General features: G+C 40.3%; 1 protein-coding gene across 5 annotated transcripts in view; it reads right to left on the bottom strand.

Annotated features, from left to right (window-relative positions):
- Positions 1–27,916, bottom strand: part of ripor1 (RHO family interacting cell polarization regulator 1) — a 342,903-nt gene that overhangs the window by 46,314 nt on the left and 268,673 nt on the right. For all 5 annotated transcript variants that reach the window (XM_043707051.1, XM_043707049.1, XM_043707047.1 and 2 more), the window contains 5 exons: positions 24,344–24,387; positions 20,088–20,213; positions 17,567–17,715; positions 13,891–14,020; positions 5,898–6,665 (listed from right to left, as the gene is read on the bottom strand). In XM_043707051.1, coding sequence (XP_043562986.1) covers positions 5,898–6,665; positions 13,891–14,020; positions 17,567–17,715; positions 20,088–20,213; positions 24,344–24,387 — 1,217 coding nt within the window. The remainder of the gene's footprint in view (positions 1–5,897; positions 6,666–13,890; positions 14,021–17,566; positions 17,716–20,087; positions 20,214–24,343; positions 24,388–27,916) is intronic.

Here is a 27,916-nt window from a genome sequence, read left to right as displayed (position 1 = left end):
CTACCAACTTATTCTTCACTACATTACAGCAGGGATTGCTGGCTTGGATTGAACAAGATTGGCTTCTACATAAGGAGGGAAATCTGCCCTGGTTAGAAACTTAACAAAGGCACAGCTGCCAGCTGCACAATAGAAAGTGAATCAATCCCCAGAAAAGTTATTACGCCCATCAGGTCAAGACAGGTCACTCTCTCAAAATACAGTACTCTCACCTTAACCTGCTCCAGTGCATTAGCAAGTGAAGAACAAAGTGAGACAATTCATTCTCTCCACCAGCCATGAGATATATTTATGTGTTTATAGCTGCAGTTGCTGAAATCCTAGCCAGCTGTTCATCCTCATAAATTTGCGCTCATCTTAAACTCTGCTGCCTATATCCTAATACAAAACATTCCATTCACCCACCATATAAGACAACCAACATTAATCACTTGGCCAAACATTATCTTAAAATACCCATCCTTGTTGTCAAATCCCACCATGGCTTTGGCTAACTCTCTAAGATATCTCTGTGATCCAGTTCAGGTCTCTTGCATAACTCCAATTTTAATCACTCCCTCCTTAAAACCTATTTACTTTCTTCTTCTCTTCCTTCCAAGTTTTTTTGTCAACTATTCATGTTGTGTTGAGTCTTTTGGTCAGTAAATCTTTAAGAGACATGCTCATGACATCATTACTATGTCACAGCATGTGACCTTACACAGTGTAGAGATTTCAGACTCCATCTTAACTTGGATCACTTGAAACATGACATGCTACTAGAAGCATGACCTCCTGCTCGTACCCGCTTAACTTTATCCCAAATATTGATTTGCTCATGAAAGTGATGTCTGTACATAAAACCCAGCTGTAACATCTGTTGGATCGTTCAATATAATGTTATCTACACCTCATTTATGTTACAAGGGATAACATAAGCATTGCTACATTAGTTAATGTATCCTACTGGTGACAAATCCTAAAGCATGGTCAGTAGCTCTAGCCATCTATAACATTTTCCAAGATCTCAGTGGTAGATATTTGGGAAAATAAACTGAAGCCCAACAGTGCAAGAGCTTTGGACCATTTTTTGTACAGAAAAATGGTCAGTTTTTCACCTTTTAAGTAGAGCCAGTTTCTGAGTACAGACAGCTGTAGAGATTTGTAGATTAATCACAAAAAAGAAGCTAATTTATTTCTGTTGGAATTTAAAATTTGAGACAAGAAATTTTTACAAGTTGTGTCAACTAAAAAATAACAACTGCAATCCACTTTTGAGCCAACACAGTGCTGTACATGACTGACAGCTGAAAGCCAAGTATACAGTGTTCTCGAGATGGATACAAAAGTAACACTCTCTCAGATCAGACAGTTGCAGAGTCTGTTATTACTGAAGTTCTTATTTTCCACTGACAAAATACAAGCGCTTTTAAAAAAAGGTTCAATTTTTCTTTTAAGGCTAAATAATGAAAAGGCAGCACCCTCACTATAAGACAGACATCCAGTGACACCGTTACTGAACTTCACCTATTCAAACATATGCAATTCTATTTTATAGATCAAGTGATAGACGATCCAGGAAAGAGATCCAAACACATTGCTAGACATCAACATGGAAGGGCTTGACAAATTAACAGGTTCAGTTTGTCCATGGAAAACCAGAAATATCCAGAAAAACTCTGGAAAGTTTTCAAAGATCTGCTCAAAGTAAGAAATAACTTCAGGCCCCAACTCATGTCATAAAGACCCACGAATGTGACCTTTCAGAGAGGAATTATCAGAGAGGCTCATTCAATTAGTGATTGCCTCTATACCGTTTAAATCCTTTAGGAAGGATCTTTTGGGCAAGAAAAAGGGTCATAATATTGACCAAGTACTTGAGGATGGCTGCAACACATATGAAACCATAGTGACAGACCAACAATTACTTATTTAAGATACAGCTGACATAGCAACTATTGTTTTGGTGAAGAAAATGCACTAAACCAAAAAAGTTTGTAATAGATGTGGTAAAATAAAAACTGTCCAGCTTTTCACGACATCTGTAAAGCAAATGGCACCAAGGCGCTTTGGGCACATGTGCAGGAAATCGGATTTCAATAGCCCAGCCATAACCCAGAATAAAATAGGTGACCATTAAGGCAGTATACCACCACAGCACCACAATACTGGCAGTAAGGAGAATGCTAAAAGAAAATACACAAGGACATTGATTAGGCCCAGAGTTAACTGACTGAAAGGCAAGTCTCAGGTGATGACTATGCTTTCCATTGTTAACCTCACGCAATGTTAATCAATGGTATAAGACAACTAGTATCAGGATGACACATGTTGGGGAGGTAATTCCTGGGGAAGGGCTTATGCCCGAAACGTCGATTCTCCTGTTCCTTGGATGCTGCCTGACCTGCTGCGCTTTTCCAGCAACACATTTTCAGCTCTGATCTCCAGCATTTGCAGTCCTCACTTTCTCCTTGGGGAGGTAATGGCCTAGTAGTATTATCACTGGCTGTTAATCCAACAACCTAGGGGAAGGTCTGCAGACCGGGGTTCAGATCCTGCCACAGTAGATGGTAGAATTTGAATTCAATAAAAGTCTAGAATTAAGATCCACAGCAATGTGATTGACTCTTAACTCCCCGCTAGGCAATTAGGGTTGGGCAACAAACGCTGGCCTGACCAGTGAATTACACATCCTGTGAATTAATTAAAAAAATAGCTAAATCAACAAAGGACCCAGTTCATGTATTCTGATGGAGATGTTCTTCAGCAAATGGTGAAACATAGCGTCTCATTGCCTGTACCATCTCCCAGCTTATAAAGGATCACCAACTCTGCGCATTAGCACAATCACACTTTAATGTTAATACGCAACCTTATCTTGGTTTTGTGAAATCTGGTAGATACCAATGGTTCAGCAGCACTCTTGGCGTGTACAGAGTTCAGTATAGTCACAATTCATCAGATTCAATGGCCTCTACTGTGGCAGAACAGATCACATGTGGCACAATCATATCTGTCAATAATCTCAAACCTGTATCCAGGTGGATTTGAAGCGAACGGAAATTTTAAGGGTGATGCAGTATTGCATCTTAGGAATAATGCAGCCTATTTATTGATCATCCAAGGAATCATGGCATATACTTACAGAGTGAATTCGCGCACAATTCAAAAGGTCAACCATCTCACAGATTGGCATGGATCTGTCATATAGGTTGTAAAGAAAAATAGCACCATATAACTATACCTAGATCCAAGACTCCTCATTGTTTCACTTAAAAGGTATTCACAAACAATGCTGATGCATTATGATTAGATCCTCAATTTTCCAAAGCAAGGTCATTATCAAAGTGAAACATTGGTAATGGTTTGTTGATTTATAAGAAGAATCCTAGATCTTTCAATTTACAACAATTTGGATGGTACTTGTTTCTGATAGTTACCATGTGGACTACCAGTCAGCCAAGATATATTCCAGCAGCACACGAATAGGATTAACATGAATGTAACTGGCAATGTTTATAAAGCTGACGCCAGTGTGACCATAGGCAAGACAAAAGGCAGAATATGACCACACCCTTCACCTACTGATGACAGCGACACAAACACAAGGACTGGACTTTCCCAACATGAAGTTCTGCGTCACCAGACAGATTAATTTATTTGGGTCCATTTACTCTGCCCATGGAGTCCAGCCCAATCCCAGATTGAGAAGTTAAACAAATACCAATCCTGCAGAACAAAAAGAATCTGTGACATTGCCTTTGATTTTTTATATTAGCTCTTGCTATTCACTCCTAACTTCCTGGACAAGGTATCTCCGTGGAGAGATTTAATCCCGAAGCATGCCCACTATATGTGGAAAGATGACCACCAATATGTCTTTGATTCTCTCAAGGTTTCAACAGCAAAATCTTGCCTACTGCAATACTATGACCTCAGAGGGTCACGATTTTTAAAAATGAATGCCCCACAAAAAGCCTAGACCCATGTCTACTGCAAGCTCAAAATCAATTGCATTTGCTTCAAAAACACCTATGTATCTGCACAAGTCAACTACTCCAATATAAAGCATAAAACATTAGCTCCAGTATTTGGTGTGGCAACAATTCCAACAGAAAACAACATATACACCTCCAAACAGATATACGATCACTAGTTCAGGATGAGTTTTCAAACATCTGAAGAGTTACATTCAAGTTTAAAATGTTAATGTTAATCTTATAAACTATTTCACATGACCACACATGACTAATGAACAACTATCTGTATTTGTTTGGGATAAGTATTTCATCTTTAGAAAAAGGAGAATGCTATGTTATGCCTCACAGTCAGTATATTTTTAAGAAACATGCTCATAACATCATCACTATGTCAGAGATGTGTAAGGTATAAGGATCTCAGATTCCACCATAATTTGAATCACCTGAAGCATGATGCTAATTAGAAGCATGCTCTTCTGCTGTATTAGTTCAACGTTAGCACAAACACAGTCAACGTAACATCAGTACAATAGCCAGATTTAACAGACATCTGTTGGGTTTTTCAAAATTAAACGTGGATAACATGGTATTATGTTATGAAAGATAACGTAAGGATTACTTCATGAGGTGATACATCTGGAGGTAAAACCCACATCTGTCCAAATATCTCATGTATCAGATTTTGTTCAAAAATGCTCATGTGAAGTCCCTTGGATTGTTTTAATGCGGTAAAGGAATTATACAAATGCAAGTAACTATACCACAAATTTTCAGATGTGACAAAACAAATTAATTACAGAAATACAGCTGTATTTAAACCTGAGCACACTTTTACTTAGTTGCCTCTGAAAAATGAAATTTGGTCAGTTAACATTCAGTGCAGCCACAAACCTCCAACGATGTAGACAATAAACAATGTGTACGTGACAGGGTTCGCATGACCATTCCTATGTGAGAAATGGTTTCAAGGAACAGTGTCAGTGAGTGAAGCAGAACAAGCAGAGTTGAAGACAACTACTTATCCAGAATACCTTACCCTGGCTAGTCTAATTGTTTGCAAGGTGGAAAGAGATGGACAAGCAATTCATTCACTTTACAGCTTAGAGGCATAGGTAAAGTGTGCCCAAGGTCAGGAAAACCACCCACGTCCCTTCAGCCACTGCCAGGCATGAGAAATAGAAATGGTTGAACTGTATAAAAAAGGAATTAAATAAAAATGTGTGGAATGCTTTATAATTCCAAGAAAAATTGTTGCATTTCCAGCCAGTTGTGTATTTACTTTCTACAGTCCACAAATTATTGGCTCTTTACTTCCCTGAACATCAACCCTCTCAGACTCCAAACTTCCTTCAGCTCTCTCCTGCTTCAATGCCTTGACTAAAGTAGGTCTATGAACAAGAAATTGTACAATAACTACCTGAGGTTCCCAATGGAAGTATCCTATTAATACTTCATAGCAAATTAATCAACCTTGTAATACAAAGTATTGGACAGGAGCCAAAGTTTCAACAAAATGGCTGCAATCTGCAGTAGGTCATATTTATTTATTTTGCCATGTTTCAATTAGGGTCAGGATAAAAATTCCAACAACCAATTGATAGCATTATAACTGGCTAACTCAGTTGGCTGAATGTCTGGTTTAGGATGCACAGTGATGCCAACAGCACAGGTTCAATTCCTGTACCAGCTGAGGTTACTACAAAGGTCCTGATTTCTCAACCTTGCCCGAGGAGTGGTGACCCTCAGGTTAGACCCTCAGGTTAAACCCTCAGTCATCTGTCGCTAATGAGAGCGCAGCCCTCTGGCAGCTTTACTTAAAAGGTATCGTGAATGTGCTGCCAACACAAAATTTTTGTAGACAGCTTGTAAATTACAACATCATATCAGTCCATTCACATCCAAATAATACAATCCTAAACAAAACAAAATAAAACTTACCATCAGCACTTCCTCTAAATGTTTCACCTCAAGCTCTAACTTCTGGAGTTCTGGGAACTGGCCACGATAGTCATCAAGTGTTGAATTTAATGTTATCAGAGCTTCCTCTATCCCTGGGTCCACAGGTTTCACCTTTGCATACTCCGTGGGCCCAGTTTTCGGATCATTTGATTTAGTTTTGTCTTCTGTAGCGGCAGCACTCTGAACCACTGGGACAGCAGCAACAACAGTCTCACCTTCCGGTGTCAGCCTACACGTGTTTTCAGGGGTTTCTGATTTTTCTGGTGGAGCTTCAGATAGTAGTGTCTTGTTGACAGTATCCTCAGTCACAGGCTGATCTGCTTCTGCATCTAAGACCTGGGAAGACTCCATTAAGCTTGAAATGGCAATGACCTGGGGTTCTGACTCAGTGCTCGTTGATGCATTCAAGTCTAGTGCAGCATCTATGCTTGCTTCACTAATATGGCTGAGAGTTCGGGAAACTGGCACAGTTCCATTAAAAATTGTATGTTTTAATGTCTCCTGCTCTTCCTCTGCCTCCTCCATTTGCTGTTTGGTGACCTCAGGGCTGGCTGCCTGAGGATCCTCAGTTTGTGCAAATGTTATAGTGATTCTAGGAATCATTCCCTGTATCTCTGGCTGCACCAGTGCTTTCTGAGAATGTCTAACGCTGGTCGACAGCTGTGGGCTGGAAGAACCATCTGAAGAATCAGAGGAAATGGACCAAGCTGCACCATTCTCCAACTCTTCCTGCCTGCGCAGCATGTTCTGTACAAAACGAAAAAAAAGATACAAGTTACAATCTGCTCAGTAGCCAAAAGCATGACTTCAGCCAACCATCACTTCACAATATCAAACCCCAGCTATGGCATCTCGTCTGCAGATGATGTGGAAACTGACTGAAACAGTCCCAAACAGAGTTCAAAGCTGTAGAAAGAGCATCAACATAATTCCAGCAAGTCAGTCACTATTACTGTGCTTTTGTAAAGAAATATTCAACCAGTTAATGAGAACACAGAACTGAGTCAGGCAAATCAAAGAACAATGCCCCATCTTGCTTTAACTTTACTTCATTAACAGTTTCCAACTCCAGAACATGAAAAGGAAAGGGCAATTCTGAGAGGTCTTGCATTTAAGCAGGCTTCATTGTAACACTGAGAGCAAAGTAAATTAGGGCAGATTGAAAGTCAGTGATCAAAAACATTAACTGTTTCTTTCTCCATTGATACTGCCTGATCTGCTCAGTGTTTGCCGCATTGTGCTTTTGTTTCACTATAAAAACAGTTTTGTGGCTTTTTATTCTGTGATCAGGTTCCAAAAAGATACGCTCATGTGACAGAAGACTGATTATATATCAAGTTCACATTCATGTATCAGTTATGGTATTTCTTGAATCTTTATAATGACATGGATGCCCCAGCTCTCATGAAGAGGGGACAGAAAATCAGAGTTTCTGTGCTTAACTGAAACTAAGTGACCCTCCCCTCTATCTCACACGAGGCTCAAACAGGATGGTTGCCTCTGTGGAATAACCAGCAACATTCAGTACCTGGACCGTAGGTTTTTAAAATGGGACCCACCATATCACCAAATCCTTCCATGTCCTCAACCCCTCCTCATCTCTATAACTTGCTCCAGCTCGAAAACATTCTATATTCTTCCAACACTGTCCATCCCTTCTTCATGATGTGGAGCTGCTGGTTTTGAACTGGGGTGGACAAAGTTAAAAATCGCACAACACCAGGTTGTAGTTCAACAGATTTATTTGGATGCACTAGCTTTCGGTGCGCTGCTCCTTCATCAGTTAGCTGTGGAATAGGATCCTAAGAAACAGAATTTATAGCAAAAGATTACAGTGTCATGCAGCTGAAATGATATATTGAACAAACTTAGATTGCTGTTAAAGAATGGGTTGCAGGTTTTGGTTCATTAATATGTAAACCCCAGAACTTCTTTCAAGTCACTTTCTCAGGATAACTTAAGGTTTTATAAAAAAAGGTGACAACTCAGCTCAGACAATGCCTTAAAGGTGTGAGGTAGGAGTCTGTCTGTATCGCAATCTTGAGTCAGAGTGGTTCTATTTCCAAAGTAGGAATTTATAAATTATTACATGGATTTACAGCCTGCAGATTGTATGGTTTTTGAACAAGTAGAACATACCTGCAAATGTATATTCACCCCATAGACTTATGTGAGTGTATGTGTGCACGAGAGAGAGTGAGAGTGCATGTTTAACAGAGACGAAGAGGGAGGAAAAGAGGGTAAAAAAAAAGGAGACAAAAAAAGAGGGAGAAATAAAAGAGGGAGGGGTCACCTGCGGCGTGACATGAACCCAAGATCCCGGTTGTTGTCATCCTCATGGGCTCCAAACTTGGCTATCAGCCTCTGCTTGGCCACTCTGCGATGTTATGTAACCCAAAGTCTGCCTTGGAGGATGGTCATCTGAAAGTCCAAGGCTGAATGTCCCTGACCACTGAAGGGTTCTCCGACTGTAGCCTCCCAGTCTGGGAACACTTCAGTGGTCAGGGACATTTGGCCTCAGACTTTCAGGTGACCATCCTCCAAGGCAGATTTCGGGATACACAACAACGCAGAGTGGCTGAGCAGAGGCTGATAGCCAAGTTTGGAGCCCATGAGGATGGCAACAACCGGGATCTTGGGTTCATATCACACTGCAGGTGACCCCACTACACAACATACTCTCACACTCACCTATGCACACACACTTTCACAGGCTTATACGCCTTCACACTCACACACACTTCAAGCATGCCCCCACCCACACACACACACCCATGCACGCACACACTCTTTTATGCAATGATACATGTGGTTTATAGGGTGAATTTGCATTTGCAGAATTATATTTGCACATACATTCTATTTTGCTCAAAAAGTGTACAATCAGCAGGCAGTCAATCCATGTAATATTTTATAAATTCCTACTTTGGAAATAGAACTACTCTGACTCAAGACTGGGATACAGACACAGAGTGTAATCTCACACCTTTACTACATTGTCTGAGCTGAGGTGTCACCTTAAGTTATCCTGAGAGTGTGACCTAAAAGAAGTTCTGGGATTTACATATTAATGAACCAAAACCTGCAACCCATTCTAAAAGATGAAAGATTTAACAGCAATCTAGGTTTGTTGAATATATCATTTCAGCTGCATGACACTGTAACCTTTTGCTATAATTCTGTTTCTTAGGATCCTGTTCCATAGCTAATTGATGAAGGAGCAGTGCACCGAAAGCTAGTGCATCCAAATAAACCTTTTGGTTTATAAGCTGTTGTTATGTGATTTTCTTCCTTCACCTCACCATTCATTGTTGTCTGTCCCTTCAATTATCTATTATTTAAAGTTTGGAATTCTCTTCATAACCTTCTCTCCTCCTGCCTACTCCCTTAAGATCCTCGCCAAAACTGAATTCTTAGTCTGAAGTTTGGTCTTCATATGGCCTTCTTTAGTTCAGTGTCAATTTTAATCTGACTATGCTTCAGTGAAGTGGTTGGGTCATTTTAATCTTTTGCCGATGTCTGATAAATTCAAGTTGTTCTACTCATTAGGTTTTTTTCTGTAAATGATCCAGAACTCAACACTAACACTATAGGGTTGAGTGTATGGTGCAGGAGAATCGATGTTTCAGGCAAGAGCCCTTCATCAGGAATGAGGCTTGTGAGCCAAAAGGGTGGAGATTGAAGCATGGAGTTAACTAAGTTCAAAGAGCTGCTGCCATTTAATAATGGAAATGTGCCTTCTTACAACATTCATATTAAAATCAGAGTTTGATAATTTGAACTAAACTGAACTGTGCTCTGGGGTTTTATTTTTTGTTAAATTACTACGGCATCTAATAATCTGCTCCTGATTTTATCAGGTACATAATTAAACAAGCTAGTAGGCTTCAAAAAAATAATCACTGAATATTATTGAAAGATAGCAATCACACAGTCACACACCAAGGTACGAAATAGCATCAAGTCGTCTTGATGAGAGACCAAGTGAATCTTTAGGGATACATCAGCCACTCATCCCAATCTTAACAACAAGATGAATTTTTCTGCAACTCCTTTTGGTTGTAAAATGCTTCACATGAACAATCAGACAAAAATGTTATTTGCTTGTATGGCATAGTAACCAAATACTATTCACCAGCTGCCCAAAGCACTGACACTTGCCCATTCTAAGGCAAGGAAAAGTGCGAACAAGATAAATCTATTGCAAAATGTCAACAGTAGGCAACATTGTTCATTTTTAGCAGCAACCCTACCAAGCTGAGAAAAGACCCTGACAGCTTTTGGGGTTTCCCTTAGAAGCAGCTCCTATTCTCAGAAACAGAAGCACTCGAACCAAAAGGAAGGTCTGCAATAGCCTGTAGTGACCTTTACACATTACACCAGACCTCCACAAATTAACTAATTCCTACTGGCTATGTGAAGTCTTGCAAACCAAACCAAGGCAAGAAGAAACTCAGGACTGAGTGTTCTTAAAGGCCTGATTTTTATTCAAAACTATCCCATCTGCAACTTTCTTGCGCAGCTGACCTTATTCTTACTTATGCTAGGAACTGGTGTAATTGTCAATTGATTTGACTATGCTGTATCATTTTATAAGATTTGCACCATCTCCCAGTTCTCTCCACTGGGCAGAATGTAATCAGTAACCATTTCCCTAGCCAATACTAACTAACATCTGAAATGACATGAAATAAAGAAATTTACAACAAAAAAAAATGCAGATTCTGGCGACAAAGCAGCTGTACTCCAGTTACTGCACCACAGACACAGGAATAGGAAACAAGGTTATATCCAATGAAGGCAAAAGCGAGGACTGCAGATGCTGGAGATTACAGTCGAGAGTGTGGTGCTGGAAAAGCACAACAGGTCAAGCAGCATCAGAAGAGCAGGAGAGTTGATGTTTCGGACAAAAGCCCTTCATCAGGAAGGGTTGATGAAGGGCTTTTGCCCGAAACATTGACTCTGATGAAGGGCTTTTGCCCAAAATGTCGATTTTCCTGCTCCTCAAATGCAGTCTGACCTGCTGTGCTTTTCCAGGATCACATTATCGACTCTATAGCCAATGAAGCAATAACTATCAGGACTTGCACTAGATTCTAGTTTCTGATGGCAGGCCTCAGGAAGGACAAATCAGTGCACTAATAACTTTGATTCTACCCATAAAAAAATATAATTTTTAGAATAAGTTCGTTAAGGAGTAGCTGTACTTTCCTGCCAATGGCTACCAAGGTCTCTTGAACAGTAAATTAAGACAATTTATCCTATAATTAAATCATGAATGAAGCATTCCATTTTCAGCTTCTCACACCTCTTTTAGGAACCTCTTTACCATCCACTGTATAGTGTCTGGACAAGAAGGCAACCTGACACTCTGTTGCCACAGTTGGGTCATCATTGCTCTATAACTAGATGCAGGGAAATGTACCAGAAGCTGATTCTTCCAAGGAATTAAAAAAGTGACTCTTCTATTGAAAGGATATGCAGTGAATCAAAGATATCCTCCAAATCTTGCAGACGTTATTTATTTCCTCGTGAAATAACAATATTAAAATAAGATTAGTAGGCCTGTTAAAAGTCATAAAGAGAGATTTTAGGATCATGCGCTCAGTCAGGAAGAAGTTAAAAGCCTAGATTTTCCACTTGAATAAAATCCTGAATGAAAACAAAATATAGCAAAGCATAGTTCTCTAACCATATCCATTCGTAGTTTTTGGGGTGGAAAATGCTTTCTCCACTGTTGCAACGACAATACATACGGGTTTGATGGTAATATCCTTTAGAGAACAAAATTGGCTGTATTCCCTGCTCTGATCTCCATGTGACCCAGAGCAATGTTGAATCTTAACTGCCCTCTGAAGTAGTCCAGCAATCCTTTCAGTTGTCAAGGTGACCCAGCTCAAGAGCATCCAGGGATGGGTACTGAATACGGTCTTTGCCAATGATGCCCTCATCCCATGAATGAATAAAATCAATCCAAAATCATGCAACATTCTAATATCCACAGAAGTTAGTTTAAAAACTCAAGAGCCTTTTGCCCCACATAATTTATATTCTTACAAATGTATAGTCACATTAAGAAATTAATCGCCACAAATATGACAGAAATACGCTATATAAAGTCAGAACAAAACTGGCAGGCAGGTGTGAGCCGGCAAACATCTCAAAACCATTAAAATAAATCTGAATTCCTCACAATTTAAGCTCTGATTTGAATCCCTCGAGTTTATTCCCAATAATCTGGTGCATTGTCACTCCAATGTACAAGAGGAGTTTTGTTATTCACATCAACTTGGAGAATACTCTATAGACAAAGTTCAGAAACTGAGCAGAAAGCAGCATGAGCCACCTGGAAGAAATTAAGTGGGTTCTTTGATGCTTCAGGAAATTTAACCAATGACTGACTGAGTCAGACAGCTCAGAGAAGCCCCTAGTATGTAGGAGAAGCTGAAATAGGGCAATGGAGGGTGTAATCATCAGTGTCAGCATCACCACCAGATAACACTTGCAAAAATGACACATACTGTTGATTCATCTTGTATGGTTCAAATGGAGTTCTAGTATGTTCATTTTCACATGTTACTTTTTTTTTGCTAATTTTCCCCTTTGGGGAGGCTGGTGACATCTTTTGGACAGCAGAATAGTCACAAGATAATAAAAACAGTGCTAAAATTAAGTACAATGTGGAGCCACTGAACTGGATTGAGGGAATGCTCCACCTAATACACTCATACGCTGACCATTACCTAACCACCACAGGCAAACTACCAGAACATGTGTCATTTTCAAAGTGGAAGCATTGAAGAACCATACGACTAAAATGATGCACCATTCCTTGGAGGAAGAGAAACCAATTACTTCATAAACTCAAATTAAAACAAATTATAAGCAAAATATTCTCAAACCATGTCAAGAGATGAAACAAATGGGCAATAAAGTCAGGGAGGCAGGTTATGTCCTAATTTATAATAAATTATAGACATGCAAACAGAGGCCAGTGTGTGGGTCATATCCTAGACAGTTAAATCAGATCACTGCTGATTACCTTGTACTTTCCAGACAGCACAAGAGAAATGTTCCTGTTCATGAACAGAACAAACACATTGTAAATACAATTGTATGGGTGCGCCATTTTCATCATTTAGGAATTTGAAGAATGAAACCAGGATGTTAAATTTCAGCCCTCTGATATTATAGACTTTCAACAGAGATTCATTGTTTAGTATTAACTGGTGAATATATCAAGCTAAATAAATAAATGACAACCTTCCAATTTAAATTACTGGTTATAAACCAACAGAATTACAATTTGTGGTTATAAGGGTAAAAGTTAGGAAACACTAGGTTAGCTACCTCCTGAATTATACATATTTCAATACCTCAGGTTGCTTAAGTAGTCCTGAAAGTTATAATTTATTAACAGCTTCAATCAGTAAGTCGCTTTCTCAGCATGCCTTCTTCCATACTGGTTTCCCTTTGTAAGCAAGCCAGCCCTTTTCCCTTCCCTCCCGTAGTTTCATTGTCACTATGACAACTTGGCAATAAGAATGTGATAGCCATACCGATGGCTTTAGTGTTTGTGGCATACAAAATGATACGTCTTTGTTCTCTTTTCCAGAAGCGTGCACACTCAGTCCTTTTCTAAACAGCATAGTCAACGTTCTGTCATAGCTTGATGACCCCATTCCTCAGCAGGTCCATATTAATGCCAAGCTATTTATTGGTAAAGGATACAAAGTCAACTCTAAACCAAGGCACTAATCTGAAGATTAGAAAAATTAAAACAAACCAACTGCATTGTACAAAACACCATTTGCTACTTGCTGTTTTCATGGTAAAGGTTATGATCTCAAAATACAGATTTCAAGGAATATAAGCATTTTGTTAGTTCGGCAAGGTCTCTGCACATTCATGACATCTGTGCTGGAAAACACAATGGCAGCACATACAGGTGAACATTCTCAGAGAGGCTTACATAAAAGGCCTGTTCCCGCAGGGATGGTGTATCTGGAGGACTCTGATTGTATGTGGAGAATCGCTTGTTCACAGTGGGCACTTTGTTGACAGTGCTGGCAGAAGAGGTTTGATCATCTTTGTCAAATGGACTGAAAGAGACAGAATAAATGAGCTAAGACATGTGGAAGTTTGCTGAATTTTTTAAAATTATACCGAGATCTCACCAAAACCATACTTTTTGTACTCTAATTACTTCAGTAATTTTTCACTCTTTCAATTCAAGCTTTCAATTCATAATATGATACAAAAGTGTATGCAGACTGTGGGATATGATTAATTTATGCTGATCTTGGTGCACTCACCAAGAGCTGACAAAGTTCTTCAGAGTGTGATTACAGCTGTCCAGTTAACAACTGGCACAAACTAAACAGTTCCTACCACATCCTGCAACAGACCATGGACTCGTGCAAAGCAATGTCAAATAAAAACCTGAATGCTCTATCCCAGTCAGTACATACCTGGGAGGAAAGGATTAAACTGGTGTTGATTAGTAGATTAATTTGCTTTTGGTTTCACACAGCAAATTATGTCACGCATTGGGATTTAGCCATTTACCTAACTTACTACAGGAGCAGAAGGAAGAGATAGGCCACTCTGTGTACGCAGAGGGGGATGGAACCTGCACTTGAAATAATAACTCTAAACACTTCAGATTTCAGATTAAAAGCTGATACAACAAGTGAACTTTCAAATAAACAAGTACGCTCATAAACGCCATGATTCAGCATCGGCAACCTAACATCCTTGCTTTTTGAGATCAGCAGTAAAGTAACTAGTTAAAAATCACACAACACCAGGTTATAGTCCAACAGGTTTAATTGGAAGCACACTAGCTTTTGGAGCGACGCTCCTTCATCAGGTGGTTGTGGAGGGCTTGATCGTAATTCTGTGTTACGATCGAGCCCTCCACTATCACCTGATGAAGGAGCGTCGCTCCGAAAGCTAGTGTCCTTCCAATTAAACCTGTTGGACTATAACCTGGTGTGTGATTTTTAACTTTGTACACCTCTGTCCAACACCAGCATCTCCAAATCATGAGTAAAATAACTAGGTATTGATCGTTAAATCCATGAACATTCTCCTCTCTTTGACTCGTGGGGATAAACCTCATCCTTTCCATCCAAAACAGTGAGAGAAGGCACCATCTCGCCAAACAATTGAGAAAAATCACAAAGATGCATGTGTATATGCCTGTGTATGTGCAACTGTTTTTGTATTGGGGGAGGGGATGTTACACTATTTATCAAAAGAACAAGTGGTAACATCTTTCATACACCCTGCACCTAGACAACTACAGTTCTGATGATAGAACTTAAACATGAAGCTATTGAAAGAAATAAAATCGAATGATCAGCAATAATTAATGGTTTAAATGGATCAGAACTATGCAAGAGATGGGATAGAAAGCTGCTTTGTAAGGTGGGTACATGTGGGAATCGAGTATAGGAGCAGGAGCAGCCCGTGTGGCCCACTGGACCAGAGTCACGACCCGCAATTTCAGGCCCCGCTTTACATACTTCCAAACAAGACAAACATAACCAACATATTCTGCTACTGCATCAGAAAATGATAGAAGAATGAAACATAAGTACCCAAGAAGTGCACAAAGGAAACCTCAAATAAAACCACAATCACTACTTGCCCTTGAAAAAGCCCAACTTATTCAAAGATAAGCATTAACTGTTTCAAAACAAAATACTGCAGCGCAGGGTTGAAAACCTTACACAGAAACAGAAAACACTGCAGATAGTAGATTGGGCATGATCATGAAGATTTTTTTAAAGTTTCAAATGTTACAAACAGTCACTTGCCAGTAACATTAGCCACTTCTTTCTCCATGGATGTGGTAAGGCCTGCTGAGATTTTCCAGTACAGGCTGTTCTACTATAACGACCTGTACTGGCCATATAACAACTCATTCCTGATGAAGGGCTTATGCCAGAAACGTAGACTATTCTGCTCCTCAAATGCTGCCTGACTAGCTGTGCTTTTCCAGTACCACACTCTCAACTCTGACCTCCAGCATCTGCAGTCCTCACTTTCTCCCTGTTCTGCTATAACGTGCATTTTGTTAACACAAATTTGCTATAACCCAATTGACAAATTAGGGACACTTTCTAAACTGTGAAATTTTAAAGTGTGTATCGGTTATAATGCAGTTCCAGCCCCATTAGTTTAAATGGTGCTGCTATTATGCGATTTTCTTATAACACTGATTGCATGAGAATGGAACTACCGTGTTATAGCAGAACTGACTGGATTTTGTGTTATCCTTTCTAATCTTCAGTTGGGATTTCATTGCAGAGTACAGGTACTGAAAAGTAACCATGACCTCATTAATCTGAAAAGTTTTCAATTCTCTTCCATTCGAATATTTTCAGCTTTCTCGTCCTACTGTTATTGGAGCTGCTCATCGTGTAGGTAAAAAATAAACCGCGCGGTTGTGAAAGTGTATGTAATGTTAAGACATACACGGATGGCAATTAAATATAAAACTACATTGCTATTCTTAACTTTGTGTAGCCAAAGGACTGATTTTGGCCTCAATGCATTGACGGAGATAGCAATGTCCTGGAAAAGGAGGGTCACTCGACTGCTTAATTCAAGACCCATAGATAGTAAGAGACATTTGAAGATAATGTGTTTTTTTTTGCTTGGAAGAATATAGACTGATAGCTAAGATTAAGATATTTAAAATTAGGAAGGAATTGGATTTTGTCAATATGGATAACTCACTAGAGGTTGAACGAGGAGGCATCAGTACAAACCACAACAATATAGTCGTGTTAGATGCCAGATGTCACCTCTTCTCCACAGAGAGCTACCAACCACTGGAATAAGTGGCCAGTTTCGATAGTTAATTGATACTTTGCATTGAATGTGCAAAGTGTTGCTGAAAAATAGTTTGAGAGAGTGAAAAGTGTATCGTGTATAGAATGGAGTTCAACTGACAAGAATAAGAATACCACTGCAGTCACCTGGAGCTTGCTTCATTTCCTGAAGAAAAGGGTTCCTACATACCAATTCAGATCTAAGCTGGTTGGTAAAATAGAACATTCCTTTACTCATCACTACTTGTTCCTGCTTTATATTTACTCAGTAAATTAACTAATCAATTACCTTCTTAATTCAAGTTTGCAGCTTAATTCTCGCTGTGCTCACAAAATATCAAGGCATTTATTTTACAACACATTGTGCAACCAAGGAAAAAAGACGTGGTGTTGGCATTTAACGATGTACACAGATTGCACCACGTGCGACAGTGAGACACCACCTGATATTTATTTTCTCGTCATTACTTTGTATGTTCTGTGAGATTTCTGTTGACTTGCAGATAAATGCATTATTTAGCTGAAAACAGCCCAAACGAGGAGTCAACTCTTAATAATTTAAGAGCTTGAGCTAAGCAGATCCTATGCAGTTGTGTTATAATTCTGAATGACAGACTTCTTGTAAAACTTACAGTGGAACTTGTCGTGGATTGCAAATGAAAGGGTCTATTGTAATCAGATGAAAGTGCTCCTTTGATTATCTAACATTCTTATTAATTTTTGCTGTGGACAAAGCATTTTTCATTCCATGAACACACTACAAAAGGCTAATCTCATAAGAATTTTAGACTATTGAAGACTTACTTCCAAACGACCTCTAGGCTGAGTTTAATAGTTCCCAGGTCATTGATATCCACAGCGACAGACTGAGGCAGGGCTGCAAACAAATCTTTTGTTTCACAGGAGACATTGCCAACTATGACGTGATTTGCCAAGCTTTTCAGCTCTGTTACCTGCAAGAATGAACCAATTAACATCCTTGATGCTTCACAGCTTCGCAGAACAGTTTTTAAATCAGTGAGCAAAAAATGCCACTCACGAATGCCATCCCAATTGTGGGTGTAACATTACAGTTTGCTATTACTTTAAGTGCTACATAATTTACAATGTTAAACTGGAACAAAACCCGGTGCAATGCTATGTAGGTATTAGAAGCTTTGGCAGGCTCACAAAAGAACTTCACCATTGCAGAAACTCAGATTAAGATCTGCTCTTGAAACTTCTTTCTCCCCTGACCTCAGATTATGATTCCTACATCCTTTGGATTGGCGTCGGTTTGTGTAATGGTAGGGGGATGAAAGAAATACCGATTAACTTTTGGACTGCCTTTCCAGGCCATCAGAAGATGAACAACTTTGTGACTCATTTTAAAATATTGTTAAATTTACAAATATCCAAGTTAGCCATAATTCTGTTGCACTTCATATCTCATGGACCTGGCTCCTGTTATTGGAGAATGAGTTTACCCAGTGAATACCAGAAACATATAGAGGCAGGAGCATTCATGGATCAATTCAAACTGCCTGGGGAGTGACAATAAAAATGTTGCATTTGGCCTCAATGTCCTGGGGTTATAGCAGGTGGGGAAGAATGGAAATGAACAGACAGGATTCTCACTCCCTTATTTACAACCCAGTGATGCAACATTCTGCAAAGATCATTTGCAGCATAAGATTCAGCAATGATGACCATGCAACTGCACAGGCTCCCAACTTTCCCCATTATAATTCATACATGAGGAATGGGCACTTGAGAGTTCCACAGGTAAGCAATTGTGTGACATTTCACCCACAAGGAATCAAAACCTTCAAGAAAGGAAAATAAAAGCAAAGTACAAAGGATTGAAATAAAAACAGAAAATGCTGGAGAAACTCAGAAGGTCTGGCAGCATCTGTGGAGTTAGAATCAGAGTTATCGCCACAGGTGATGCCAGGCCTACTGAGTTTATCCAGCATTTTGTTTTTCTCCAGCCTCAATAAAGAAGCTTGCCATCATGCTTTCAATAGTGATGATGAAACATTGCAGAAATTCATCAAAGCTCCTCAGACAACACCTTCCACACCCATGACCACTGCCACTTAAAGATAAAGGCAGCAGGTACATGGCAGCACCAACATTTGCAAATTCCCCTCCAAACCACTCACCATTTTGACTTAGAAATATCTGGTCATTCCTTCAGTGTTGCCGGGTCAAAATCCTGTAATAACCTTCCTCACAGCATTGTGGGTGTACGAACACCAAGTGCACTGCAATGTTTCAAAATGGCAGCTGACCACAAGCTTCTCAAGAGCAACTAGGGATTAGCAATAAATGCTGGTTCAGCCAGCATCATCCACATCCCATGATTGCATCAAAATAACAAAATATACAAAATACTGAGTGATTTTTGCCCCCATTAAATCCAGCGGGTATAGCTCAATCTCAGCAGTTTTATCCTATGCAGCAGTTATTTATGTTACTTCAATTTACAGCATGTCTAAAATTTAACAATATGTTTTAGGATCACTGAGTTACAAGAAATAAAAACAGAAAGTACTGAAGAAACTCAATAGGTTGGCAGTGTCTGTGGAGAGAGAAAGTTAACATTTTGAGTCTGAAATGGCTCATGTAGGAAGTCTGACTCGAAACATTAACTGTTTCTATCTCTACAGTTTCTCCAGCACTTTGTTCTGTCCACCCTTAATGAAAGGCACTAAATCACTAAATCTCTCTACCCGCATAGTTTGAAGTAAAAATTTTACAATCAAAGATCATTTTATGATTTGGAATAGAAGCAATGGTTTGACATAGGTGAGTACAATATTTTACAAGGATCTGTGCATACAGCGAAAACATCAGATAAATGACTGCAGTCCTTCATATGATAAATTCAGCTGGACAGTCAGGGGGAGGCTGTGTATAAAGTTTCTGAGAGGTTGGAGATCACTTGGATGTTCTTTTGTAAGGAACACTGCAGCATGGAATAGGGTGAGGACAGAACTTAAATTTTAGCTTCCAATTTTTGTTTTATCCCAATTTTTGCTCAAAAGGATTTTATTTTTAGTATGGCCAAGGTTAACGGTCAGGGTATTTGGCTTTTCAGTGGCAGTCTGTGGTAATAAAAGTTGAAGTTGTTTCTTGCACAAATCTTTGCATAAACTGACCTCCTGCTGAAGAATGTTCTCTGCATAAACAGGAAAAAGTTTAGCAAACAAAGTCATGTCGGGTGTCTCATTGCACTGAGAACACTATTCTCTCCAAACAGATTTTATTTGATGAAACTTAATATCAGAAAGGTGGGTGAGTGAGCGAGTGAATGAGTTTGAGAGTAGCCTTGAGTCTTTACCTTGATTGAGAGGAACTCTGTAACGAGAGGCTGGAATACCATCTCCTCACCATCCCACACTTGCTTCCCGTTTGCTTCAATGCGACCTTTCAACTTCCACCGCTGGCGGCCATATTTCATGAATATCTGGCAACAGATGTTAGAAGGATTTATGACACATCGTAAATACATTCATCTCCCTACTCCCTTCTCAGACTAAGACAAAAATCAAAGCTATATGGTCAGACAGCAATATATGGATATTCCTTTAGCAATAATATCAAGATATTGGTTAGTCAAAATCTTTTATTCTAACTACAATTTACAATTTTTAGACGTTTGTGTCATAGTGCACCATTACCAAATAGCTCTTGTATTCAGAGTTTGGAATAAAAATGTAAAGTCGAAGAGTGTGGTGCTGGAAAAGCACAGCTGGCCAGGCAGCATCCGAGGAGCAGGAAACTCAACGTTTCAGGCATACACTCTTCATCAGGAATGGTGGGAGGTGGCCCAAGGGCCTGAGAAATAAATGAAAGGGGGTGGGGCTGGGAAGAAAGGTACCTGGGAATGCAATAGGTAGATGAAGGTTGTGGGAGGGGGGTAGGTGATAGGTCAGAGAGGAGGGTGAATCAGATAGATGGGAAGGAAGATGGACAGCTAGGACAGTGCTGAGTTGGAAGACTGGATCTCGGATGGGGGGATGGGGGGAGGGGGGGGGAAGGAAATGGGGAAACTGGTGAAATCCGCATTGATCCTGTGTGGTTGGAAGGTCCCAAGGCGGAAGATGAGGCATACTTTCTCCAGGCGTCAGGTGGCTAGAGTTCGGCAGTGGAGGAGGTCCAAGACTTGCATGTTCTTGGGGAAGTGGGAGGGGGAAGGTGAAGTGTTCAGCCACAGGGAGGTGGGATTGTTTAGTGTGTGTGTCCCAGAGATGTTCTCTGAAACGTTCCGCAAGTTGGTGTCCTGTCTCTCTTCTCACTTAACCGCTCCACCCTCCTCTCTGACCTATCACTTTCATCCCCACCTTCATCTACCTATAGCATTCCCAGCTACCTTGCCCCAGCCCCACTCTCCTCCCATTTATCTCTCAGCCCCGTTGGGCCACCACCGTCATTCATAATGAAGAGCTTATGCTCGAAACATCGACTCTCCTGCTCCTCGGATGGTGCCGAACCGGCTGTGCTTGTCCAGCACCACACTCTTCGACTCAGATCTCCAGCATCTACAGTCCTCATTTTCTCCTCATAAAAATGTAAACTTTGCTGTACTGTGCTTTCTAGCAAATTCCCCAAAGGTTTTGCATGTTTATCCAGTGAGGAGCCAAGCCAAACACAAGTAAATCTTATGAATGATTCCCAGTTTGTGCTGAAGTAGCTCATTTTTTTAAGTAGCAGTGCTACAACTAATCTCACCACCTGGGTTAAAGAGACCAAAATAGGCCAAGGAACCAACTGTGCTTCTCTTTCACAAAAAAAAAGTGATGAAGTGAACACAGTAATTATAGAGGAGAAAGTGAGGTCTGCAGATGCTGGAGATCAGAGATGGAAATGTGTTGCTGGAAAAGCGCAGCAGGTCAGGCAGCATCTAGGGAACAGGAGAATCGACGTTTCGGGCATCAGCCCTTCTTCCTGAAGAAGGGCTGATGCCCGAAACGTCGATTCTCCTGTTCCCTAGATGCTGCCTGACCTGCTGCGCTTTTCCAGCAACACATTTCCAACAGTAATTATAGAGGTGAACTATTGGAAAGGAAAGCCTTAGTGGAGGAGGAAATATTAGGTTGTTGAATACCTTTGAAAGTGAGTAAGTAACCAGCTTTGGAAGAAAGGCACCTCAAATGAACAAGAAAAGGAATAGCAAAGGTTCTGGCGATCTATTTTAAATTCTCTCAAGTTACAGGCATGCTGCCAGAGGACTGCTAATATTGTACTGTTGTTTAAAAAGTTAGGAAGGCAGAGGCTGATTAATAGACATCAGTCAGCCAAACCTCAGCTGTGGGCAAATTATTGGAAAACATTCTGAGGCACAGAATAAATCTTCAGTGAAAAGACACAATTAATCAAGGACAGTCTACGCTCACTTGTTAGTGAAAGATCACATTTGACTAACCCAAATGAAATTTAAGGCTACCATGTTTGATATTATTTCTATTGATTTTCGAAAAGCAGAATGAAGAAAAGAATTTTAAATGTTTATGGACTTTGAAGGAAAGTGGTAAGATGGATCAAAATTAATTCAGTGGCAAGAAGCAAAGAGTAATGGTGTTTTTAGTGACTGCTAAGTTAATGAGGATTCATCGAGCTTAGTAGTGGGCCCTTCACTGTTTGGGATACCAATAATTTAGATTTGCACACAGGAATGATGCTTAAAAAGTTTGTAAATTACTTGAAAATTGATCAATAGCTGACTATAAGGAAGCAATTTGTAGACAGCAGGAAATTATTAATGAACTAGTCAGATGATTAGTAACGTAACAAATGAAATTCAGTCTAGCCAATGGTGAGGCAATGCACGTGGGGAGGTCAAACATTACAAGGAAACATACAGTAAACAGAGAAACTGAGCGACTTTGTTGATAGATCTCCGTAGATAGCAGGACAGGTAGATACAAGAGGTCAAGGCATTGAGAATGAGAGAGGGAGGTTTTGCTGGAACCGCATAAAACCACCAGAATGCTGTCTCACGTCTAGGCACAGTGTTGCAGGCACAATTTGGTTGCACTTGAGAGGATATAGAGGGGACTGACAAGGATGCTGCCCGATAGAAAATTGCAGCTATGACAAAAGTTTGGAGGTCATTTCATTTTAATAGGGGAGGCTGTAGGGAGATTTAATTGGGGAGCATAAAAGAACAAGCATCCTGGATTAGATGAAATGTAAGGATTGATTTCTTTTGAAGAAATCAACTATCAAGAGGTCACAGATTTCAAGTAAACGTTAAAAGAGGAGTTGAAAAGAAATTTTTCAGAGGGTAGTGGGAATTTTGAACTCTCTCTTGAAAAGGATGGGAAAAGCATAAACCTTCATTTGTTTTTTAAAAAAGTATTTGGCTAAGCACATAGGAACAGGAATAGACCATTCAGACCATCGAACCTGCTCTACCATTTAACACAACCTGACTGAACAATTCAATCCCTTTTGCCCAGACTATCCCCATATTCCCTTATATCATTGAGAATCAAATTCTTCCTGAATATATACTCAAATACACTCCAAGACTCATCTTCCACAGTGCACTGAAGTAGAGAATTCCAAAGGTTCACAATTCTCCAAGTAAGAAAATCTTGGTCCTACCCTCTGAAAAATTTCTTTTCAACTCCTCTTTTAACTTTTACTTGAAATCTGTGACCTCTTGATAGTTGATTTCTTTAAAAGAAATCAATCCTTACATTTCATCTAATCCAGGATGCTTGTTCTTTTATGCTCCCCAATTAAATCTCCCTACAGCCTCCCCTATTTTCAAATTGCTTCCTGGTTGTAGACTCCCCAGTTATGGAAATATCTTTCCTGCAACAACTCTGTCTATCTCTTTAAGTATTCTAAGATCAACTTCGCATTCTAGGAAATTCTTGAGTCTGCAGGGCTTGCTTGTCCAGTGTGGCTTCATAGGATAGTCTCAACATCTGGGAACAAATCTGGGATGCCATAACCTACATGGGTATGGACCAGGAGCTGGAAGGTGGGATTAGGCTGGATATTTCCTTTTAGCATGAACATATTGAATTGAACGAACTCCTTCTGTGTCCTTAACGGTTTCTATAATTCTACACTTTTAATCATAGCTTGGTGAGTCTCTGATGAAAGCAAGTGCGTGTGTAAACATAGGTCAAGGACAGGATTTAGCTTAGCTTAGCTCTTATACTTCTGGCAATCAAGGTCACTGCTGTAACTCACACAAGAATGACAGTCCCTTGGGCAAACTGTCTACCATTGGTTGACTAGTGAAGATTTACACAGCAAATAATGTGGATTTTCCAGTGAGACAGGGAGGACATGTTCAACAGCGACGTAAAAAAGATGCTATCATTTTGGAAATCAAAACGTTAGAGAGCTCAGCATGGAGGTCCCAAATTACAGGAAGATTGCAAGACACGTTAAAATTTAAATGTAAAGGTGGAAGAACCTTCACCAATGTGTTTCAACGTATTGTGAACAGTGCGTCATAAGAGATTAGCTCAGAACAGGTGACAGTTTCCTTAATGTGGTTAAAGAAAAGCCTTTTGAATTGAGGTTTGCTTGTAATAAAAAAAAAAGTCTCAAATGTTGAAAATCCTTTCTCACCTCATATTGATCTCCTGGGCAGAGACGTGCAAATCCTGCAAGCCCTGAAATAAGACACACAAATTGTAAAAGAAGACGACACATCAATTGAAGTCTAGCACACAAAATGAAAGAAAATTATGATCGTTACAACACAGATTACAGCCCCTGTGAACTATATTAGGATATAATCAAGGTAGGTACAGGTTATAAAGTACTAAAAGGAAGGCTAGATTATAATTTAGGGGAAATACTCAACATCAAAATTCTTTGCAAGACTGGAGCAAAATTATGCTCTTTGTACCACCAAGCTTTGAAAGAGTTGGAGGTTCCTTTGACAGGGTTTCAGGCACAAGTGCTCCCTCTGTTTAAACATTTATTTGCGAATGTAAATACTAACATCTTGATTTTCAATTAGTTCGGATCATTTTTAAAGTGCAAAAACATAAATGTAATGCTCCTTTTTATAATACACAAGGAATGACATGAATTAAACAACAGTGGTCATAATTGAGGGATCAGTAAATTTGAATTGTTGGGATTGGGGAGTTAACATCAGCCTGTAAACATGGAGCAATGGAACAGACAGTGGACTTTGGATGGACACAGTTTAGGGAAAATGAAAGTTGTCTGAACAGACCAGTTCTGAGACAGAGATCATGATCTAGTAGAATTATTGCTGGACTATTAATCCCAGAAAAAATCAGCTAATGTTATGGGTCTTAGGATCAAATCTCGCCCCTGCAGATGATGGCATTTAAATTAAGAATCTACTGATGACCATGAAACTATTGTAGCTTGTCTGAAAAACACATCTGGTTCACTAATGTCCTTCAGGGAAGAAACTTTCACCCAGTCCGGCCTACATGTGACTCCACAGCAACATGGTTGCCTGAAACAACTCAGTTATAACAATTGCTACAAAGTTTCAACAAAGAAATGAAACCATATGGACCACCTGGCGTCAACCTAGACACCTTAAATGACAAAGACAAAAGCACCCCTGTGTACCCTGCTAGAAACAGCCCTGTTGATACCTGCACCTCCCCCATACCTCCACCCGACCCTCCCGTCAAAGTTGAGGGAGTTGTCTCACAGATTAATTGAGCAACAGCCTGACAGAGTCATACTCATGGAATCATACCCAGCAGTCAATGCAAGGACATCACCATCACCATTCCTGGATCTGTCCTATCCCACCAATGGGACAGACCCAACAGAGGTGGCGTCACAGTTGTATACAGTCGGGAGGGAGCCACCCTCTAAGTCATCAACATTATCCCCGGTAGTTTTATGGTATCAGGTCAATCAGGTCAACCTCCTGAATATCACAAACTCAATTGGCAGCTGAATCAGCACTCCTCCATGTGGAATGACACTTGGTGGAAGCTCTGAGGGTGGCAAGGAGTCAAAATGTACTCTGGGTATGGCACTTCAATGTCCACCACCAAGAGTGGCTCAAAAGCAGCACTACTGATCAAGCTGGTTGGGTCCTAAAGGACATTACTACTTGACTGGGTCTGTAGCAGGTGATGAGGAAACCAATATTACCAATCTGCCAGTTGCAGCTTTAGGTTGCAACATTACCAATCTGCCAGTTGCAGCTTTACCAATGACAGTATTGGTAAGAGTGACCACTGTGCAGTCCTTGTGGAGATGAAGTCCCACCTTGACATTGAAAATATCCTCCATTGTGTTGTGTATCACTACTACCATGCTAAATGAGATATTCTTCGAATACATCTGTCACCTCAAGACTGGATTCCATGAGGCACCGTGAAACAACAATGGCAGCAGGATTGTACTCCAAAACAATCTGCAACCTCAAAGCCCACTGTTTTCCCTATCCAACAATTACATCAAGTAAGGGGAATAGTTTAATGGACAGTGCAAGAGTGCATGCCAACAGCAGTACCAAGTATACCTAAAAATCAGGGGTCAACCTGGTGAAGCAACCAAACAGCAAAAGCAGCAAGTGATAGACAGAGATAAGCAATCCCACAACCAACAGATCAACAGACAAAAGACTTGAATTCCAGAGGTGAGGTGACAATGACAGCCCTTGACAACAAGGCCACATTTCAATGAGTGTGGCATCAAGGAGACCTAGCAAAACTGAAATCAATTGGAATGCAGGGGCAAACTATCCATCAGCATATATGAAGGGTGGGCGTGGTTGTTGGAAGTCAGTCATCTCAACTTCAGGACATGAGCTCCTCAGGATAGTGTTCTTTGCCCAACCATCTTCATCTGCTTCATTACTGACCTTCCCTCAATCATAAGATCAGAAGTGGGGATGTTCACAAATGATTGCACAATGTTCATCACCATTTGCAACTCTTCAGATACTGAAGCTGTTCAAATGCAACAAAAACTGGACAATAATCAGGCTTGGGCTGTCAACTGGCAAATAACAGTCACACCATATAAATGCCAGCCAATGACTATCTAACTACCCTTGACATTCAATGGTGTTACTAAGTCTCCCAGTATCAACATCCTGGAGGTTACTATTGATCAGAAACTCAACTGAAATAAGCATATAAATACAGTGACTATAAGAGCAGGTCAGAGGCTAGGAATATGAATGGAATATTTCAGCTCCTGACTCCTCACAGTCAGTCCACCTACTACAAGGCATAAGTCAGAGTCATGATTTGGAGATGCTGGTATTGGACTGGGGTGTACAAAGTTAAAAATCATACAACACCAGATTATAGTCCAACAGGTTTAATTGGAAGCACTAGCTTTCGGAGCACCACTCCTTTATCAGGTAGTTGTGGAGGACACAATTGTAAGACACAGAATTTATAGCAAAAGTTTACAGTGTGATGTAACTGAAATTATACATTAAAAATACCTTGATTGTTTGTTGAGTCTTTCATCTGTTCGAATACCATGATAGTTTCACTTCTTTCATATGTAAATCACAAAACTTTTTAAAAAAAATTTTGTTTAAAGAGTGTGGACATAGATACCACCATTACACGTGGGGACACCTCCCACCTTGTACATGGCAGGTATTCATGTGGCTCAGCCAACGTTGTCTATCTTATACACTGCAGGCAAGGATGCCCTGAGGCATGGTACATTGAGGAAACCGAGCAAAGGCTACAGCAACGGATGATTGGGCACCCCACAACAACCAACAGACAGGAGTGTTCTCTCCCAGTTGGGGAACACTTCAGGGCTCTAGGACATTCGACCTCGGACCTTCGGGTGACCATCCTCCAAGGCGGACTTCAGGATAGGCAGCAGCGAAAAGTGGCCGAGCAGAGGCTGACAGCTAATTTCGGTACCCATAGGAAGGGCCTCAAACGGGATCTTGGGGTCATGTCACATTACAGGTCACCACCATTGCACAACACACACACACAGACACAGACACCACTACACGCACGCATACACAGGCACTCCTATACACACACATACACACGGGCACACATGTATACAGACACGCACACAGACATTCCCACACACCCTTACAGACACCCACACTCTCACAGGCATCCGCTCAGAGACTTAAACCACGCGACACTCATGCATACACATTTACACTCTCTCTTACAGACACTCACAGCCCCCACCCAGACA

The sequence above is a fragment of the Chiloscyllium plagiosum genome, chromosome 17 (genome assembly GCF_004010195.1).
Source record: "Chiloscyllium plagiosum isolate BGI_BamShark_2017 chromosome 17, ASM401019v2, whole genome shotgun sequence".
Classification (NCBI taxonomy): Eukaryota; Metazoa; Chordata; class Chondrichthyes; order Orectolobiformes; family Hemiscylliidae; genus Chiloscyllium; species Chiloscyllium plagiosum.
Note: the sequence above shows the minus strand (reverse complement) of the source record. Positions and strands in the feature narration are given on the sequence as shown.